General features: G+C 31.9%; 2 protein-coding genes across 2 annotated transcripts; both read left to right on the top strand.

Moving 5' to 3' along the window:
- The first annotated feature begins 7,126 nt into the window (after positions 1 to 7,126).
- LOC129941182 (uncharacterized) lies at positions 7,127 to 8,358 on the top strand. The gene is made up of 3 exons (XM_056049749.1): positions 7,127 to 7,246; positions 7,305 to 7,905; positions 7,973 to 8,358. The coding sequence occupies exons 1-3, from the start codon at positions 7,232 to 7,234 to the stop codon at positions 8,218 to 8,220; spliced, it is 864 nt and encodes a 287-aa protein (XP_055905724.1). The 5' UTR covers positions 7,127 to 7,231; the 3' UTR covers positions 8,221 to 8,358.
- A 12,593-nt stretch (positions 8,359 to 20,951) lies between these two features.
- Positions 20,952 to 22,015, top strand: LOC129940370 (uncharacterized). Its single transcript, XM_056048688.1, has 2 exons — positions 20,952 to 21,044; positions 21,121 to 22,015. Exons 1-2 carry the CDS (start codon positions 21,030 to 21,032, stop codon positions 21,883 to 21,885), a joined length of 780 nt encoding a protein of 259 aa, XP_055904663.1. The 5' UTR covers positions 20,952 to 21,029; the 3' UTR covers positions 21,886 to 22,015.
- Positions 22,016 to 22,492: the final 477 nt, after the last annotated feature.

Below are 22,492 nucleotides of genomic sequence, written 5' to 3'. Positions count from 1 at the left end.
CAAATGTAATCGACAAGCATAGCTTCCTTCACTCCAATTATAGAATGATTTATCAATTTGCTATTTATTAATTGCTAAATAAACGTCAACTATTTTTAAAAGTTGCAAGTGTTTTTTTTTTGTATATTAAGATATGATACTATCCGCGCTACTTCTACGAGGATGGGATGAAAACTTAACAATACGATGAGACGACATGAACCTGTCCACATGACCTAGTATTGACACATTGGATTTTTGCTACACGTTTATCAGCATGGTTCGCGCCCAAGGCTTTTAATTGAAAATCTTATTCTGATTCAATAATATGAGATTACATTCCTCGGTTGTCCTGTTTTTTGATTTTTTATTGAATTTTTTTAAAATGCCATTCAATACTTGTATGATTTTGTCCTTTTTGATGCTGTCGAAAAAAAAAACAGTTTTCTTTTGCTTTCTTTGGCTGGTTTTTAATATTAAATCTATTATAATTTAACTAAGTGACCTATGAGCTATTTATTTCTAAATTCGTCGATGAATCAATTAAAGGAATTATTTTTATTCAACCCACACACGACGTTAATTTTCTGCTAAAGCAAATGGAAATGTTAACACCACGCCTCAAAAACATTTGTAACTTATTTAAAATAACGCTTTTTGGCAGAACGATCTAAATAGTAAGTTCCAAAAGAATTATGGCCTCTACTCCGTAACATGGAAGTAAAGTGTATCTATGATCTTAGAGCACCATCAGATACCTGAAAAATGCTTTTATATATCCATGGTAACTATGATCAATCCTTCCACATACAAACCAAATGTTGTATACGATTACCGGACTAGTGTGTATGTTTCATATAATTGTTATTTAATAATAAAATACAGATAAAGTATAAAGGTGATCGAACTTACCTGATTCTTCACGATCGCCATAATAATATTAAGGGCTTCAAACTACTTTCATCTAATTAAATTGACAACCGATTTTGTGTCAGGTTTTGTAGCAGGGAGACCGACCTCCTGCAGAAGCAATAAACAATCTCTATTAAGTAACCGTTTTACCTGAATGGTTAACCATTTAAGAGACGCGTTTTTTATTTCTCACACGAATTCAAATAAATCATTTTTACATAAAAAGTGATGGGTGTGCTGGATTGCACTAGATTTTAACTTCCACTATTTGAATCTTACAACCGTTAAAAATGGGGTCGAAATGGCCACTGCCTGCGGGCAACCAAAAAAGAATACAGCTTTATAGGCCTTCATAAGATTTGTGATCGTGATACATCATCTTTGAGATAAGATAGACTGATAGGTGAACTGCTTTTAATTTATTGCATAACTTCTGATGGCTCATGAACTGAAGACTGAATGGTCGAGCGAAAGAAAACGAATTAAATTTCGTTTGTCTTTTTATTTTTAACAACAAATAAAAGAATCACAATTTATTTATTCATGGAATATCAACTCAAACAATAGAAACCAATGTTTAGAACTTGAAATGACGTCAAAATGAATGGCATTTCTTAAACTGAAGCTACCGAAAACGGCCAACTTATACTTTCGTAGGTAAGGTAGCTGTGTTTCTTGTATGTTGAATATGCTAATGAGATGCAGGTTTAAAAAAAAACACACAAGCTACTGAGTCAATTTTGAATACATTTTGATTTTTTATACATACGTTTTTGTAATTTCTCACAAATGTGTTACTATTTTTTGGTTAGTGTAGGGGGAAAGTGAGAGACCGTAGTTATTTTTTCTTTTAATAAAAAAAATTTGAATCGATAGTTGACGGTGTTTCCCTTTGATTAGAAATGAAAATTATATAGGGATCGATCGAAAATCACACAAAGATTTCTTCTGAGAAAAAATGTGCATTTATTTTTCTCTGAAATATATTTTTCTACTTTTCCGGACGGAAATTCATTTCGCTGAATAGCCGATTCTTTTATCTCCAAAAGTGGAACGAATCGTCCCAATGATTTGTGTTTCAATTTGAATGACAGATTTCTGTCAGAAAAAATGTTCCCAGTATTTCAGTTTACTCAAATAGGTTCACTTTCAAAGCATACGTAAAGGTTTTTACTGAGTATGTTTAGTTTTTTTCACTTTATGCATATTTTTATATATTAATTTTGATTGTTTTTAAACGACTGTGGAAACTACAGCGAGTATACAGCGAGTATATAGCATTCATTGTTGGTTTCTTGAGCCACTTTAGATATACCAAGTCCTTCGAATTCTAAAGCGGGTCCTAACAGCAATAAAAAATATCGAAAAAAAGAAGACGATGTAGACAGTTTTTCAAAGCATTTTTTTACCATAGCAATTTAAAAAAAGTGGGAAATTTTATATTTTATAATATTTCACGAACCAATACCACCAGAGACTTAACAGGCTAACGTTTTTGACACTGGTAAATGTTAAGAAAATAGATTTGACAATTTTTATTACAAAAAAATGAGAACCTAACCAAATCATTACTAAAATTTGGTAAAAAATTTAGGCTAAGTAATCTTCGACTACAACATCTTTTCTAAAATTTGATATATTGGCTTCAAATAATTTTTTTAATTATAAAAAATAGTATTTTTTACAAAAAAAAATAGAAACATAAAAAAACTTTACTAAAAGTTCGCAAACATTTTTTTTAACCAAATATCTTGTTTTCAAATTTGAGTTGATGTCTGAAAACTAATTTTGTCTTATAAGAAATATTGTTCTTAACATTCCGTACAATTTTAGAAAAATCGGATTGACAGTTTTCTTACGAAAAACAAAAACATAAACAAAAAAACAATACTAAAACTTAGTACAAATATACTTTCGACTCAAATATAGTTTCAAAAATTTGAGATATTGGCTTTAAATTAATTTTATCTCACAGAGAATATTGTTTTTGACATTCAGTGAATTTGTTATACAAGGTTAACATCCAGTTTTTTTCATAAAAAATGAAAATTTACAATTGGATAGGTCCTGAACAATAGAAGATATGGCCTTCAAATTAATTTAATTCATATAATTGGTATTTTTTATATAAGAAATACAAATTTTTAAGAAATGCTACTGAAATTGGTTAGCTTGGTTTTCGACTAAAATTTTTGTTCCCCATAAAGTTTATAGTTTTTTCGGAAAAGATTGTTCTTTGGTAAAATATCATTTGGGATTTTATTTAAAATAAAGTAAAATTAATCTTTGTCCATACGAAAATATTCGTAAAATTTCATTGGCTACTTTTCAAAAAGCCAAAATAATTTAAAAATTCTCTGTGAAGTTTTCTTTTTAAATTTCTTTTTTTTAGACATTTATAAGTTTTTTAAAAATACTTTTCTTACTTTCTATTTAGTACACAAGCAAAACAAAAAAATATGGCAATCACTTTCAATTGTCGCGGTATAACGTCAAAACTTCTACTAGTTCTTCCTTATTTTTGTTTGGACCAGGATAGTGGTCTATGTAGAAGTCAATGTTGACCCGTCGGAAAGTCAGACATCCTGTATACTGGATAAGTGTCTTTTGTCCATCGCAAAGTGGTCAACCTGGTTGACAGTTGATTTATTAGGACATTTCCATTATCTCTTGTGGATATACGTATACCTATACATGTGTGTGAACTAGCTATCAGAATCCTTTGTCGGAGATAGTCTCGTGCAGGCTGTTTCTCCCGATTGTGCCAGCTTAGACAATATTAACGTAATAGTCAGGGCACTGCTGATATGTTTTTTCGCGGAGCTTGTTCAATATGTATGTGTTTTCATATTTCTATTCTGTGGAGCATGTACGAGTACAAGGTTTATGTTAAAGAATAAAGCCTCCATGAGGATTGCAGTGACGCCCTCGTTCACACTATTGAAACTCAAGACCGATAAAAAATTGTTTTCGACTCAGTTATTATGGAACCAAAGAAAGATATTGACTTCAAATTAAGTATCTTTCACAAAATGTTAAATTTCTTTTTTTTTATTTTACAAGCACTTGAGGGGCTATATAAGTAGCCTTTATATGTTATATTTGAACACAGTAAGAGCGTAAGAAAAATAGGGAAGGGTTTAAAAGGAGATACCAGTAAAATTTGGTATTACAATGGTAAACATAAAAATGGGAGGGAAAAACAGAGTTGAAGAATCTCTATACTTGAGATTACGCCCAGACAGAGCTCAAGGTTAAATTGATGAGGATTTCTGGAAGTGCGAGTACTACGGCTGAATTGTTTAAGAAATCTCTATACTTGATAGTACGCCTAAAAATTAACTCAAGGTTAAATTGATCAGGACTCCTTGATGTGCGAGTATTACGGCGGAATTTTTTAAGGGGTGGAATATAATTGGCTAATTCTACAAAGCATTGTTTGTAAAAATATCGATAAAACATGGAAAGACATGAAGAATCGAGGCAGTGGCGATGTAAATGGTTCAGTTAAAGTTCTATAGCCTATAAGCCCATGTCTTTCGGACACCAGCCCAGATATGCAAGTTATATTTAAGCTTTGGACGAAGACAAGGTGACAAATTTCTTGCACCTTCGCAGAAATCCTAGGCACTTAGCAGCACTTTTGGCAATATCAAATATATGATCATGAGGTAAGAGGTGATCTGTGATAAATAGACCGAGTACTGAAAGTTCATTAGTTTCCTGTATGCAAGTGCTACTCATGGATACTTTCATATAGAGTTGGTTTACGCTTTAACTACAGGAAACAGTAGGTATTGAGTTTTTGAAGGATTAAATTCTACTCGGTTAAAATGACTCCACCTGCAATGCCATATCGAGATCGGACGTAAATGAACTTAACATACGCTGCTGATAGTCCACATCCGAAAGGCAAGGATTAGAATCTACAAACGAATGCGAAAAGCGGAAGGCGTCAACGAAACAGTTTAATGGATTAGAAGTGACAGATAAAAGATCGTTTGTGAACATGAGAAATAGTCAGAGAAAAACCGGATCCCTGGTTAACACCAGCATTTACTTTATGAATTTCAGACTTGAAATCAACTTGAAATACAACTTGCATAAAACGTTCAGAAAGGTAGCTTCTAATCCAACGAAGAATTGATTCATCAATACCAAATGCACGCATTTTCGATATGAGAGCTTTGTACCAAACTCTATCAAATGCTTTTGAACTATCAAGTACAATAATCTTAATTTCTCCAAAAGGACTTATTGCAACGAATGCCAAACTGCCAGTCACAAGAAGCTTCCGTTCTTGGAGATATTTTTGAAGCATTTTTCATAACCCCGTAAAGAAGGGACGTGGAAGCAAATGGATGATTGTTGGAGGGGGATTGAAATCGCTTTTTTTAGGGACAGGCTGGAAAAAGAACACCTCTTCAGAATAATAGGGAAGCACTATCTGGGTAATGGATTTGTATATATCAAATTCTTTCAGTACTTTTGCAACTACAAGAGTGCGAAGGAAGATTCATCTTTTAAAACCGTTTGCGCTCTCAAGAACAATAGGACTTATAAAACTTTTTGTAGCGTTTAATCAGCAGCAAACTGTGCTAAAAGCAAATTGGCTTCATTAATCGATATACATATAGGTAGTGGCATTGTAAACAAGTTTTTTAACTTAAAATTATGTGGTGTTTCGTACGTATTTTTAAAAAATGACCAGAAATTTGTACCAACTTTGGAAAATTTTAGTATTTTTTTGCAGCAATTGCTGGTCATGCAAATATTTGGTTCATCGAACCAAAGAACTTATGCTGGTTTTCCTTAGTACGATTGGCTTTATAACACCGGAATCTCACGTCTATGATTCTAATAACCTATTCACAACTTAAAATAAACCATAGGTTTGATAGTAAACAAAATACATATATAATTTATTATCCTCAATCACTGACAAGCTTTTCAGTACCAACAGTATCACTGCAGCAGTCATCGAGATGAATCCGACTGTGAAAACGAATTTTTGAATGCCAATTGAAGATATGATAACGAATTTCTTAATGCGTATCATAGACGTTTTTTCTTTTTAAATCAAACTGTCGGTAAAATCAGCTTTTCGTTTTAAGCTTAAACACATCAGAGGACTTAGGTAATGTTTCTTTTATCAATCATAGTTATCTCGCGCTCTATGAGCTCATGAAAAATGAAGAAGGATAATGGAATAAACCCGTAGGCGGCTTATTTTACTTTTTTCTTGTGAAAAAAATTATTAAAAAAGAAAATCGACGCTACATACGGTGGTTAATAATAATGGTCTTGGTACGTGGAGTACCAACTTGGAGGATTGGCCAATTCCTTGCAAGAGGCAGTGCGCGTGAAAGAAAAGCTTTAGATGGCACAGCCAGACAGGTTAACGCACTAACTATCACACACTACTGAAGACTATTTTGAGCGTTGTATAATTTCAATAAATACTTTATGGCTTAACTTAACTTTAAAGTAAGTTTATTGGTATTTATGTTAAATAAAAAGTGAACGTCCCTTCACTTTAAGAACACACTGTAGCTTAAGATAACCCTTATATTATGTTCCTGTAAACCGAATCCAATCAAAACCACTTAAAGGCAAATTAAGCAGCCAGCATTAACATTTCAACTTATTTGCTTAAGCTTGAATCTAAGATTAATCTCTATTGTATTTCAAGAAGCAAACACCATTTAATTATACAGGGCTAAAAACTCGCTGGGGATACACAAAACAATTACAGGTATCTATAGGTGAAATGGTTATTCAAAACGATGCATTTGATGGATTGACGCTATTAGTGGCGGTCATATCATTTAATCGCTAGCCAAGAGCCAATCATTTGACCATAAGGCATAACTAATACACATATCAGCACGAACGATGAATAAAGAGTGTCCCACTTTGGTAAGGCTATGTGTGCAGGTATACACGGTAGATGTAGGTCTACTTTCGAGCTTCCATCAACATGTCTTACTTGACCCATGTAACTATCACCATTACCATCAACAGTGGTCCAAAAATTGTTAAGATATAATTAATTAACTCCTACATTATGGGATGCGTGATGTGTGCTCGTTTTATGTTTTCATATCATGGGGAAACATCTTTACTAACGCCGTACCTATGTTGAGTCTCCCACTGAAATGAAAGGGAAAAATGGAGAAGAACCAATATAATTACTATGTCTTCAACATGATGAAGGTTAATCTTCTTTGCAGATGAGCGCTGAAGGTTCGGGCTGAGTTTTGGTATATAAATTGCCACCCGAAATATTTCCGGTAGTATAACTCACCTGTTCACCAACCCAATCACACTAAGCCAGAACATGCGTGGTTTTTTAGTAAGCTTATTATAGTAGCAATGATTAGGACTTGTTTCAATAAAATCGTTATTTTTAGGTATTGTGCTTCTCAGCTCTAGCTGTTGCTGCTCCCCAGGGATACAACTATCCACAAACTCCTAGCCAGCAATCAGGATTTGTACAACAATCACCATCTGTGAACAACCAATACCTGGCTCCTATAATTAGTAGCCATCAGGATGCTTCTAGCAACCATCTACAATTTCGTTCGCCTTTATTGCTAGCACCCCAACATCAACAAGGCCTTTCTCTGTCATCGCCTTCCTCCGGATCCGTTCAACAACAAGTCGCGCCCAAGCCAGAAGTTCGTATCTCAAAGCGATTCTTCATTCATTCTGCTCCCGAGGAAGAAGACGAGGACTACAAAGAGAAGCATTTGACTGTTGGAACACCAAGCAAGAACTACAATGTCGTTTTCATCAAGGCACCTGCTAAATCCGGAAAGAAACAATCCATTAAGATCACTCCAGCCCTCAACGAAGAGAAGACTGTCATTTATGTGCTCAGCAAGAAGACCGATGCTTCAGATATTGACGCACACATACAAGAATTACCTTCAACAACAACCAAACCTGAGGTGTACTTTATCAAATACAAGACCCCTGAGGAAGCTGCACATGCCCAGGAAAAAATTCAAGGCAAGTTGACTAAAGCAACTCTTTTTGACAATTCACCATGAATTACGATGTTCTTTGTATTTTTTAGCTGAGTACGACAGTTTGGGTGGAACCAGCCAAGTCAGCAATGAAGGAATAGCACCAGTGACATCGGTTATCGGTGCCATCGAAGAAAAGTTCAATCAACAGCAAGAAGAACAACAACTAGCTTCAATTACACCAGTAGGAGGTAATACCTTCCAGGAAAACAATTTTCCATCAGCAGCAGGAGCCTTGTCAATTTCCAATTCTGTAAACTCGAATAATGGATACTTGCCACCAAACTATTATTATTAACCTGAGTGATAGTTTGTTAGTTTTATATTTTAGTTATTATTGTTGTTTTCGTTACGCTGAATTGTATCTTTAAATATTTTGTTTCTGTGTACATATGATTGTATGTTGTAATCCTGATTAAATAATTTTTATACGCAAATTAAATTTAAGTTTTTAGATATTTCGTTACACATTTCCGCTCTTAAGTCTTTCCAGGTAAAGAAAACTGTGCGAAAAGGCATCACCAATCCCAATTAAGCCTAAAAAGAACTCATATCTTTTCAGCGGTTAATTAGGAACGAATATACATATACAAAAGTTTGTCGAGAATAAAAAAGTCCAAACATGTATCTCGTTTTTGCATTGTTAGTTCATGATCATTTTTACTTAAACATACATCAGGTAAATATTGTACATTTATTTCATTTCTATAGTTTTTTCTCTATCATTATTAACTTTTAGAATAGTTCTTATTTCTTGAAACTCTGATTCTAAAGCATACCGAAACGTGCATATAATATTTTTTTAAAGTTGGAAAGTTTTTCAAAAAAAAAAAAACACATACAATTCAGAAAAATGCATGCAATCTTTATCTTAATCCGTATAATTAAATGTTTGAGGATTATTTCATGCAAATGCAGACTTTGACTGCGCCTCAAATGGTCCAATTTTGTCATACTCTTTCCAACATTTCAATGTTGTCTTCCAATGCGTCAATTGAAGCGGGCTTATATGTATAGACATTAGCCCCACAAAACATAGTCTAAGGGCGTTAAATCGCACTATCTAGGCGGCCAATTAACCGGTGCGAACTCACCTCTCAATAAGTCCATTGTTGCGCGTGCTGTATGGCATGTGGCACCGTCTTGTTATAACCACATGTCATGCAAATCAAGCTCTTGCATTTTGGGCAAAACAAAGTTGGATATCATCTCATGGTAGTCTGGATGCATTGGTAGCTCTTGCAATGCTTCTGGATGATATTCACTCCAAAATCGACAATTCTGCTTCTTTACGTAACCATTGAGCCAAAAATGGGCTTCGTCGCTGAACACAATTTTTCGGTAAAGAAGCGCGCGATGAACTTTCTTAACAGAGCACGCATTTAATATTGATAATAAAATTCAATAATTTGCAAGTGTTGTTCGTTTGTAAGACGATTCATGGTTAAATGTTTAAAAAAGATAATGGCTAAAAAATCACCCTTTACATACTTTCACATGAACTTAATTGTTAAATTGTAAGAGAATGTTAGGTACAATATATTTCCTAAATATATGAACTAATGAAATTACTTTTTAAAACTATAAAAGAACCAATTTTTCTTTAAGATTTCAAGATCCATCAATAGTAAAAATAAATTTGTCACTACCTACTATGGTTATTTTGCGAAAAAAAATCTCACCTACAAAATTATTGAATGCATCAAAGATTAACAATTTTAACATGTAGTCAAATTTTTAGAAAAATAAAAGTGACATTTTTTTACAAAAAATAAAAAACCAAGACAATATTAATCAAAGTTTGTAAAAATTTAATTGATATTGGCTTACAAATATAAGTTTTATTGTTAAAAATTGTTTTTGACCTTTCACACATTTTTTTTAGAAAATCCAATTGTAAGCTTCTTTTCTTAAAAAAAAAAAAAACAAAAATATATTTTTTAAAAGTATCAAGTGCGAATTCAACGATTTTGAGAGGATTTTGAAATAAAAAAATATATCAATTTTTACATGATTTGAAAAACAAATTAGTAATTAGAAAACTTTATTTGAACCTTCTATTGCAATAAATGGTTGTAGATTTATGGAAAACTATTGCGCTAATTTAGAGTCTTTAAAGTCTTCATTAAGGATTTCATAGAGCCGAGTTAGGGAAAGAAAACTCAGTTCGAAATATAGCCGCCGAATCTCTTGGAGTAAAGTGAAGTCTTCTGGCTCTCCGGTCTTACAAAGGCTACAGATTTGTGGAATATGTATGAAATTGAAATTGTACATATGTAATGTATAGCATAATTATTGGGCGTTGAAGAAGGCAATCTGCAGAAGTGTTTGAAGAAATACCTTTGCACCGCTTCAAACTCCTCCAATTGTAAATATCCAAAAACTGGAGTACCGTAGCAAATGCAGCAGTTCACAGTTGCTTGAAAAACACGATATTTGGAATTAAGATCGATTTTTTGGTTAGAGTAAATCTAAGTCCACATCAATTTTAGAGCTATATACTTTGGCTTCGTTGCTTTTTTCTTTCACGTGTTTCGAAACATAAAAATTGTAAAACAGCAAAACTCCAAGATATTTGAAATAATGAACGATCTCAATAGGCGCGTTGTTTAGGGAACTGTTTTCTTCTGCGAGTCTTCTTCTCTGACGTGGTTTAACAATTATTATTTCCGTCTCGTTAGTATTGACTCAGAGACTCCAGGATTCACAAAATAAATTAAGTTTGTTGATTTCATCACAAAATTCATCAATAAACAAAGTGATTAATATCGGGCTTAATATACACCATTGGAGGACACCTGAACCTGATGTTGTTTTAAACCATTCAGAGAATTTAGTTCCGTCCCACACTGATGCAGTAGATGAGGCAAGAAAGTTGAAATAAAACATTAAAAATGTAGGTGATATTCCTAAGCATGACAATTTGTACATCAAGGGATTTCTTTTTACCTTGTCAATTTTTACAAAACATACATTCCGGAAAATATTGTTCTCAAGATTCTTTCAAATCAAACACCATTTACTATTTTTAATTAATTAATATTTAAAATGAAATACCGCTTGGGTTTTATTTCTAAAAACTTCATCTTAAAAACTTTAAAAGTGGGACAGTTCTGTACAAATTAATGAATTAAATAAAAACAAATAAAGAAAACAACTCCGTGAATGGCGGAGATCCAGTAAATTCCGAAAATAATAAAAAAAATAACCGTCCAACTATTCCGACAAAAATTCAAAACACAATCACGTTTCAAAAAAAACTTCCACGATACGACTTGCATCTATAGCAAAAGAAAAAGCTGATATTTATGCAAAACTTACGATTATGTAAAAACGTCGCCGTCGTCATTTTCAACAATTGCAACTATACCAGAATCCACTTCGATCGTTTTCTCTAGTTATACTCGTAGATGAAGTTATGATGCCCATAACTTCGCTAAACGGTGATGATATTTTTCGATTGAAGTACATCCGACTTTTGATGAAAACTGATTCTTCTGCCGAAATATTTCTTCTTGTAGATATTTCAAAAATGCAAAATAATTGCATGAGTAGCAATGTGCCATTGTATGATTTATAACTTTACTTGTCATTTGCGAGAATTTTAAACATTGTCTCAAAAATTCAAACATACATTCTGGATTTTTGCATTCGAGATTTTTTTTTCTAGATTTTGGCATTTCGAGATTTTATTTTCTAGATTTTTGTTTTCGAGATTTTTTCCATTCTAGATTTTTGTTTTCGAGATTTTCATATTTGAGATTTTTGCTTTCTAGATAATTAATTTCTAGATATCGTGGAAGACCCGAAATAAAGCTACTAAGACCTCGTATAAAACTAAAACTTATTATTATTTTATGTCAAAATTCTAAATTAAAAACAAAGTTCGGAACGATCAAAATGGTCAGGATGGCTGGGTTACAAATCAACTTTTTTAAAATTACTCTTATTTTTGTAAAAACAATAATTAATTTGTCAGAAAATAGTGTTTTTAAGATTTAAGAAAAGACAACTATAATTATTTCTAACTAATAAATATTTAAATTGGAAATCCCGCTTGGGTTTTACTTCTAGATGATAGTTAGTGCTTTGGACTGTCATGCGAAAGATCTTGGGTTCGATCCCTGCCCGTGCCATCTAAGGTTTTTTTCACTGGTACTGCCTCTTGCGAGGAATTTACAAATCCTCCAAGAGTAATTCTTGTTATGAAAAGTGCTTTCTCAAATAAGCCGTTCGGATTCGGCATATAAACTGTAGGTCGACTCCATCCTTGCAATTACTCGCACACAGGAATGGTTGAGAGTTGTTGAAGTTACTAGGTCCTGGTTCCTACGGACTGTAGCGCCACCTATTTTTTTTAGTTTTAAAATTGAATATTTTCCTAAAATGAAAAATGCAAAAGTTGTTCCAATATGGAAATCCGCAAAACCACGAAGTGACCCACTCAGTTATAGGCCAATAAGCCTATGAGTAAGATTTCGAAAAACTTGCTGCAAATTAGAATTGTTTTTGAATGAAAAAATATCATACCAATACAGCAATTTGGTTTCCAGATAGAGCATAACTCGTCACATCAGGTTTTAAATATCTGTAGACACGTAAAAGAAAAATTTAGTGAACAAAAATCAACAGGATTAGTTTTGATAGATGTTGACAAAGCTTTTGACTCTGTTTGGCACAATGCACTCATTCATAAACTCAAGGGCGGATCCAGAGTTTTCATCAGAGGGGGGGGGGGGGGGGGGGGTAGTGACATACTAAGATGAGTTTTTACTCTGCACTTGAAAATGTTCTTTAATGTTTTGTAAAGGAGGCTAACAAAATTTAAATGACATAATGTGTACGAGAATATTAACCTAACCTTTACACATTTCAATTGCTAAAATGACAACTTTAGTTATCAAATTATTTTAGAACACTGTTGTCCAGCAAGGTATGGTCTAACTATTTAATTTGGATGACTCCCTACTTATGAAAGCATTCCTAGATTCTAAAAGTTTTCTTAATATGCCATATTTAAGAGCTAAAACACAATAGTTTAGGTTGATTTTGTTGCAATTCACGAAGAAATGTAAGAAATTATTTTGAAACGAAGCTTTATTTCGAAAAATAAAATATAATTTTCTTGTATCCATTTCTATTTATGCTAAGAACGCTAAGAAAATTCAAAAATCCAGAAAATGAGAGCGGATCTGATAAGAAGAAATGTCGGACTTTTTTCGACGAAGTTTTTTCGAACTCAATTTTTAGGAGTCTATAATTACTATCGCTATCAGTCTGCTTATTCGTCGATCTTAAAGGAGTCAACAAAACTTTAGAGAGAAAAATGTTTGGTTCTTGAATTTAAGGAAATAGGTGCTTTTAATTAAATAATTTCTCTAAAAAATTAAATTAAAACAATTTAAGATAAAAAATTAAATTGGGATAAAACGTTTGTGTGGCACTCACAAATTACACGTTTCAGAATATTTTGTCACTTCAAATCTCAAGAGATTTTAATCTTGTATAGCAATAGATATGACCCGTTTATAATGTTTTTCAATTAGCCATTAGTTTAACAAAAGTGTCACTTTTGCTGTTTAAATAATAATTCTAGAGCACCCAAAGCAAATTTACTTCAAAAGTAGATTCATTAAATTTGTTAGGATCTTTTAAGATCTTTTGTACTCAACAGAAAACCAATTTTGAAATAAATAAAATGCACGACTGGGTCGTTAGAACTTAATAATTCTTAATAAGTCTTTTTAAAAATATTTCCTGTACTTTAATATTTAAAAATGTACCTGCAAAATATGTTTTTCTCAAAAATTTAAATACCATTTTATTTGTCAAAAAATCTAGACTCTTTTTTTTTGAAAATTATTTTAAATTTGAAAGTTTGTCTTTAAAACATTTTTTGTAAGCACTAAATAAAGAGCTTATAAATATATGTACATTTTACATTTAAATTTCGTCAACGAATGTTGACCTCTTTCTTAGATATTAAGTTTTGTAAACAAATTTAATATTTTTTTTTAATAAAAAAAATACATTTTTGATCATAAAAAATCATCATGAATTTGATCATTTGATTATCAAAAAGAGCTTGCACAGAAAGAGAAGATTATTGAAATCGGTTCATTAGCTCTTGAAAAAACTTAAAAACAAAATAAAGGTTTTTGAGGGATAGCCTATGGAGCAATACCAAAATATGTTTTTCTTGTAGAAAAAAAGCCAAATTAAGAACACAAAATTTAGAGAAAGTTTACAAAAAAAACATCACATGTTTCAACCAAAAAATGTGTAGGGAACTGCTGTTATTTTTGTATTAATAAAATTAAAAAACGCCTTACGCTTGGACTGTAGGACTAGGAAAGACAGACAGAATCGGGGTACCCACTTTTTCAGACTTCTCTACCGTCGTATTTGATTAAAAGCTCTAGTTCGAAATTATTTACTAATGCAAAACATACCATATAGTTCCTATATGTCGCAAGTAAAAATCACTTCAATGTTCACTATTTTGTGTATGTCAACAAATTTAATATTAGAATTGAAGGCTTGTTTAAGGAATTTAAAGGCAACTTAATATCAAATTGATGATCTTTTATTCAAGGTTTCTTCTTATGATCCTGAAAATTTGCTCTTTGTCTTAGAAACAATTTTCATGAAAATAATTTAAAGCATTACTAAAGTTTTTTAAAATTCTAAATTGAGTGAAAACAAAACTTTTAGCTGTTTTGGACAGCAAACCACTTTTTGGTGAATATCGTTAAATTACTAATAAATTCATAGATATGAAATCTTTACTTATGCATACAACTTAACTGTATTAGCTTTATAGTCCATATGACTCCCCCTGGATCGCCAGTTGGTCAAAAATTGATAAATTATGCTGAATGTCCGATTCATATTATGTTCTCGGTCTAGTCCTCAGTTAAAAGTTGTACTTTTAGAAACAAAGTTTAAGGAACTAAATACAAATGTTGTTTTGATGTACAAAAAATTAATAATTTATAACATAATGGGGGTCATATCAATTAACGCAATACGATTAGATTTTAATTGAAGGGAATTCCTACGAAAAAGCAAACAAATTATCTCCCAGGGGGAGGTCATGACCCCTACGACCCCCCCTGGATCCGCCATTGCATAAACTCATTATAAATGAATGTCCAACCATCTTAATAAAACTTGAACAAAGTTTCTTGATTAATAGAAATTGGTAATGCTGTATAAAATTGTAATATTCTCATCAACTAAACATCCTGATAATATAATAAACAATATTCAAACTGCTTTAGAAATTATTTTCCAGTTTACCAAAGACTGGAAAATTAAAATTAATGCTGGGAAATCAAGTTTTCTTTTTTTTTAGAAAAGTCTAATTAACACCTTTTTTTTTAAAAAAACAAAAACCTAAAAACAAAAATTGTTAAAAATAATTTCTAGAGTAATAATAAATACGAAAATGAACATTTTCGATACGATATTTGATATTGTTGACGTTGTCGACGGTTTGTCTACGTTGAAATATAGTTAAGTCAACACAAACATCACAGAATGAGTGAATTAAAATATCATGTTTTTATTGCATATTCTTTTAATTTCTGTTCGCCCTTAAACATTACGACGGGTAAGCCTTATCTTGCCCAACAAGTAGAGAATAAAAAGACAATATCTGTAACATTTTTCTGACACTGAAAATTACATTAGTTTTTGCTTTAAAATATCTTTAAAAAAAATCTGAATAAAAAAAATAGAGACTATATGTTTTTTTGCCATTATTTCTATTTTTGTGCACCTCATGATCAGAAAAACAATGCAGAAATACCCATTTTTAAAATACATTATTCGTTTGTAAACTGTCCCTTATAAACTTTTAACTTTGAGTCAAGACTAATTTAACGTGAATCCCAATAAAATTGCATATTTTTTATTACCCTATAATAAAATTACGAGTATTATGTATAATATATATATTTAAATATATATATGTACATTTATATATAATTATGTATGCGCTTATATCCACAATTAGGCTTCAACAACCTTTTCTGAAACAAATTCAAAAATATATTAAAAGTATGCCATCAATTTAAAAATGATTGCCATGCATTATGATTTTATCTTTTAACAGCACAAAAAGATTATAAAGAAAAGATAAGCACCATTATTCTTATGTCTAATGCCTTTGAATCAATTTATTATCATTTTAATTTATTATGTATGTGTATGTTAAGTTTAGACTTATCGTTAAATCGTTAAATATCCCAATACAACATTTGATAATAATTCGCAGAAAAAAGAGGAGAAAAATAACCACGCCGACGACGCAAGGTTTAATTTTTTCGAAGTTAAACATTTCGCACTACATTTATTCCCAACTTAAGTTAACAACATCAATCAAGTTAATATACGCGCGGTAATAGATCATTGAGGTTATTCAATTGGGAGGTCTAAGGTAGTAAGCAACAAGTTTTCTTTGAATTAACAATTAATCATCGTTTTGTAAAGATGTAGCACTTATTTCCAAACGGTAAGTCTTAAAAGTGAATGTTTGAATACCGATGTTACCAACAGTGGCAAATGTATATTAATTTTGAATTATTCAATTTCTTTTCAGATATAAGTTAAACCTGGATAAGTACGTGTTGCTCAAATGCCTAACCTGCATTAGTATGTTTTATTCGAGAGACCAAATTCTAAAAATGTTCGATATGAAATTTTAAATATGTACGAATCCCACCTAAATGTCGTTTATTAACTTCTTATATGAAGTTTTTGTAAACGGGTAATTTGTCGAATTCAGAATTTGAACATTTTTCGACGAAGCTTTTTTTTTCGGCCATTTCTCAAGTACCGTCAAAGATATCTGTTTTAAACTAATTTTGTTTTTTTCAGATCATAACAAAACAGATTCGAAAATGCGTTTCAAAAAGTATGAGTGGTTAGGAAGTTATTGTAATGGGTCCAATTTGTTGAATTGAAAATTTGACATTTCTCGACGTTTCAAGGTCCCTTCAGTCGAAATAACAGCTTTTAGTCTATGCGTGCATCCGTAATTTCGCGACGTTTTTTAGTCGTCCATAGCTCAATACCCAGAAGATATATCGGGATCAAATACATTTTGTTATACAGATAATAAGGCAGAAAGATGCTGAAATGGCTCTCAAAAAAATTTCGTGGGTGTTTTTTTTAACATAGCAGTTTAAAAAAATGGTGAAAATTTAGGTTAATAATTTCTATGAACCAATGACGCAAAAGACTTAAATTAAATTTTAAATTATGAATTGTAAAGTTATACCAAATAAGTATATTTGGAATAAATCCAATTAACGGTTTTTTAAACTAAAAAAAAACTGAAAAAAATGTTTTCATCTCGAAAATTTTACGACTAAAATATAATTTCATCTCAACAACAATTTTGTGCAAAGAAGAATAATGTTTTTGACATCTGATACAATTTCTAATTGACAGTTTTTTTTTTATAAAAAAAATCAGTACTCAAAGTTGGTAAAAATTGAATTTCGACTCAAATACCTTTTCAAAAACTTGAGATTTAGGCTCCAAACTTATTGTATCTGATAAAAAATATTGCTTTCAACATCCGATAAATTTTTTGGATTTTTGACAGTTTTTTTTACGAGAAATAAAAACCTAAAAAAAAAACAATACATACTAAAATTTGGTAACAATTTAGTGTCGGCACAAATAGATTTTCAAAATTTTAAAATATTGGCTTCAAACTTATTTTGTTTCACAGAAAATATTGTTTTCGATAGTTAGTAATTTTTTCATAAAAATCCAACAGTCCGTGTTTTATAAGAAAATAAAATCTACAAAAAATAGTACGCAAATTTGGTAAAAATTGATACATATAGACAAACTTTTAAGCAAGAAAAATCAGTAGACGGGATGTTAAGTTATCAGTGTGGGTCGCATCCCAGCCTTTTTTTCTATAGCAATTAAAACAAAAATTATAATTATGCAAAACAAACACGGATATTTATATAGAACTAATTTTATCATAAATGCAAAGTAATGTTGCTTATTTTAAGTTAATTTCTTATAAAAATACAATTAACTACAAATTCAAACAAGAAATTGTTTTCGACTCAAGTATTTTGAGAGCAAAAGATTATATTGGCTTCAAATTATTGTTATTTTAAACAAAATTTCGTTATTAGTATTTTGTTAAACTCAGAGTTATTTAATTCCATTCATGGTTAAAAAAAGAATTCGCCATCAACAAAGAAATACAATATTCAAATTTGATGTTGTCAATCAGGCCAAATAGCCTAAAGAATATTATTTTTGACTTCAGAAAATATTTAAACCCTGAATTCCAAGAAATAAGAGGTCATTTAAAATTGCAACCAATCTCTTCAATGGGCCTTGCCTAACTAACAACTTAAATAATTTCTACGATTCCGAGGAATATTCACATTTCAAAATTTGTTTTTTTCATGAATCCCTCCTTCATTGGATTAGTAATTACCTTTCGAATCGTTCAATACAAGCGGTATTAGATGAATTCAAGTCTGAAAACCACAAAATAAATGTTGGTGTACCCCAGGGCTCTGTTTTATCTCCAACACTCTTTCTCATTTTTATTAATGATCTCTTGTCTGCAACTTCTAACCCAATACATTGTTTCGCTGACAATAGTTCTCTTAGCTTTTCATAATCCTTTCAGATTCACACCCCTCTTCTTCGGATGTGTAAATCCAACAACAAAATATGATAAGCTCATTAAATTCCGACCTAAACAGCATTGTACAATGGGGAATAAGAAACCAATGCTTCGAAAACGCAATGCTGTCTTGTATAGTCAAAGCGAAATATATCCCCCTTGCCATTATCCATAAATGGCACTTGCATCGAGGAAACTGAACATCTCGATATTCTCGGTATGTGTATCACCAACCACCTTTTGTGGAACGATCACATACGCGATATCGAAAAAAATGCAGCAAGATGTTTGGGTTTTCTTAGGCGATGCAAGAAGTTTTTCTCCCCCTCTGATCTGGCTGTTATTTACAAGACTTATATACGTCCAAAGCTTGAGTATAACTCCCATATCTGGGCTGGTGCTCCTGCAACTTACTTAAGCCTTTTGGATAGTATTGAACGTAGAGCATTTAGATTGATTGGTGATATTACCATCAAAAGATCATTTATGTCACTTGAACATCGTCGAAATGTTTTTTGTCTCACCCTCTTTTACCGTTATTTTAATGGTTTATGCTCTAGAGAAATAGCCAGCTGTATTTCTCCCCTTAAACAGTTCAACCGGAATACTCGTGCTTCTAGAAATGCTCATCAATATACCCTCGAGCCCAAATTCGGTCGTACTGTCAAGTACAGAGATTCGTTCTCTGTCTTTCCTAGCTATTGCAATATTCAGGAATTCAAAACCAATGTGCACCGACATGTCCTTTGAAACCCTCTCTCCTCTTCTTAGTGCTCACACTGTGTCTCTGCATAATAAGGGTAGGAATATTCCTTATTACAAAAAAAAGTTGTACTTGCTACATATAGAAACCATATGGCAAGTATTGTATTCGTACAAATTATCAAATCCGAAAAACAACGCTCTAACGATCTTCGAAATAGAAAATTAAGAAATCAAGTTTATTTGAGTAATTAAATAATATTAACATTTTTGAGGACAAACTTATTATTTAAAATATAAGAACGATTTTTTAGATAAGAAGCAAATTTGTTTTTGAAGTTTTAAGAGTAGAAGCTCGACTTTTAGTTTTAACTCATCTATGTGTACAAGTACAACTGACATTTGATTACGTTTTTTTAAATTTACTAAAAATTGTAAATAATTTTAACTAAACCAATTTTTTAGATCAGTTAAGTTATATGAAGTTTCCTTCAATGGGAAGCGTCAAGGAAACAAAAACACAAAAAAAAAACACAATAAAACATTCGGAAAGGCAACTTTGAATATATGATATGACGGAAATCTTATTTTAATATTTTTATTTCACCTTTGAACTTAAAGTTGCTCAGAGTTGCCCATTAAAAGTTCAGCGAGCAAATTGAGAGTTGTGGTATACTGTGCATAAAATTAACTTTTATGAGTCTTATTTTCCTAAAATTATAAAAGTGTGGTGGTAGACTTTTGAATAATTGGACCTCCCAAGACCATGAAATCAAAGATCTGCCAATTTATTAATTACACGTATAATATTATAATAAGATCGAAACTCGCTATTATCCAAATGTAACCCAACAAAAGTTTAAGCTCAAACTATAAGTCTGTATATATCTAACGCATCCACTGTTCATTTAATATTTAATATTTTTAATTACATATTTAGACAGTTTGCTTTCTTTATTTTTTCAATATAAATTATATGTTCAGTATTTGGTTGAATTAATATGACGAAGATGGCATTTTTGACTGTCCAGTGAATGTATAAACAATAGAAATAAGCTGCCAACAGCAATTAGACGATTAATTATAAAGACAAAAATGTCTGAATCTCTCCCACTTCACTTTCGTTACGTCTTTAAATAAGATACCTTTTTCTTTTTTGGGTTTTCCAAATCTTATTTTAAGATTTTTGTTGTTAATTCTTCATGCTAAAGATGCGCAAAATGTCTGAGCTTAACTGTAGTCTTGTTACGGTGTTATTAATAATGAGCATCATTTGTCTTATTATGTTTGTTGGTCAAAGATAAAATAAAACAAAATGGAAAGGGAAAGGTAACAAAATATTAAATTAAGAGAAAAAAAAACAGACACTCGGTCAACTTATTTCGATTGCGAAAGTATCTTTTACTATGAGTAAAGTCTCATACTGAATGATGAATAATGAAAAAGATAGATGATCGAATAAAAAGTGTTGGAATGCCGAATCAGAAACGTTTGAGGGAAATGATTTTGACAGTTGAGGGGAAGCACTTCTTCATGCAAATTGGGAAAGACTTGAGCGAGAAATCAAATCTTGAAGGCTGGGTAATTATCTTACGTTCAATTGAGCTTCGAGCGATATTATTTGGAGTATATAAACTATGTTCAGGGTCTAAGTCATCAACAGTTCCATCACAGAGCTTCATCAAGAAAAAACTAAATCTCGTTAAGGATAACTTCACCTAAACAAGAAGATGCGTGGATTTATTGTAAGTGTTCTTATTCTAGCTTTTAATTTATTTGAAGATCTTTCAACTTACATTGTAAAATCTCTATTTTAAAAAGGTTTTGTGCTTATCAGCAGTGGCTTTGGCTGCCCCCCAAGGATATAGTTATAATCAGCAAATTTCATCTGCGGGGACAGGTTTAGGAGGAAGCTACCCCTCATTTTCTTCAGGACACTCATCCTCAATTAGTTCGCCATCCAACTATTTCGGAAGCAGCCATCAACAACTTCAACAACCAGCTTCTTTTAGCCATAGTTCCCCATCAAGCAGCTATCTTCAACCGCACCATCAACAGCCTCAAAGGCAGGAACCCATTGTTTCCAAACGGTTCTTCATTCACTCTGCCCCCGAAGAGAACGATGATGAATACAGGGAGAAACACATTACAGTTGGAACCCCAAGAAAGAACTACAATGTAGTATTTATCAAGGCTCCAGCCAAGTCGAATAAGAAGACCGTCGTTAAGATTACTCCAGCTGTTAATGAAGACAAAACTGTGATTTATGTCCTCAGCAAAAAGACTGATGCCGCTGATATTCATGCTGAAGTTCAAGAGCCACATACTTCTACTACTAAACCAGAGGTTTACTTTATTAAGTACAAGACTCCAGAGGAAGCAGCTCATGCCCAAGAACAAATTCAATCACAATATGATTCTTTGGGTGGCTCTAGCCAGGTTACTGATGAAGGTTTAGCTCCAGTGACATCTGTAATTGGATCCCTTGGTGGTAATAGTGGAGATCATCATGGACAACAGTCGGGTGCCTATGGTCATTCTGGTCATGCTGCTGCTAACAGTGCATATTTACCACCCCAATTCTGAATAGAAGTTACATTTATTCTAATCAATGTAAATAGAATTACTCTTATGTATAATTTTGTAGAATACTCGTAGTAGAACAATTAAGTTTTGTTTTTGTTGTGTTTGTGATTAAAAATTTGTTATAAATTCATTTTTTTGTATTCTTTCAATCTTTCCCTAAAGCGGGATCATGTGTGCAAAATGTATAGGACAATGAGTTTATTATTCCACATTCTTCTTTGATAAAGTTTGCTTGTTTTAAACAAGAAGACGATATTAAATTTTTGTTCAAAAGTTAATTCATATGAAAAATAAACATGAAAACCATGTGTATTTTCTTTAACAAAAGTGAAATTCACTCACAATAATGTTAAGTAAAATAAACCAGAAAAATAAGAATAGTTTATTAAATTTTTATTCAACCTGGTGTTTGCTTTCTTCATAGCGTCCTACAGACAGATGCGGTCTGATACAGGATAGATTGGCAGTTCCGCTAATCTACCACGTCAGACGAAGAACCGTGGATAGGCGACTTCCGTACAATCGGGACGTCATGGCACAAGGCGGAGCAGAGCTCCTTCGGTTCAGTAGGGCTGTGTCCGAACGGGACCGAACTGATAGGGTGAAG

This window comes from Eupeodes corollae, chromosome 1, assembly GCF_945859685.1.
Source record: "Eupeodes corollae chromosome 1, idEupCoro1.1, whole genome shotgun sequence".
Taxonomy (NCBI): Eukaryota; Metazoa; Arthropoda; class Insecta; order Diptera; family Syrphidae; genus Eupeodes; species Eupeodes corollae.
The sequence above is the reverse complement of the archived record's forward strand: the minus strand, read 5'-3'. Positions and strand labels throughout refer to the sequence as shown.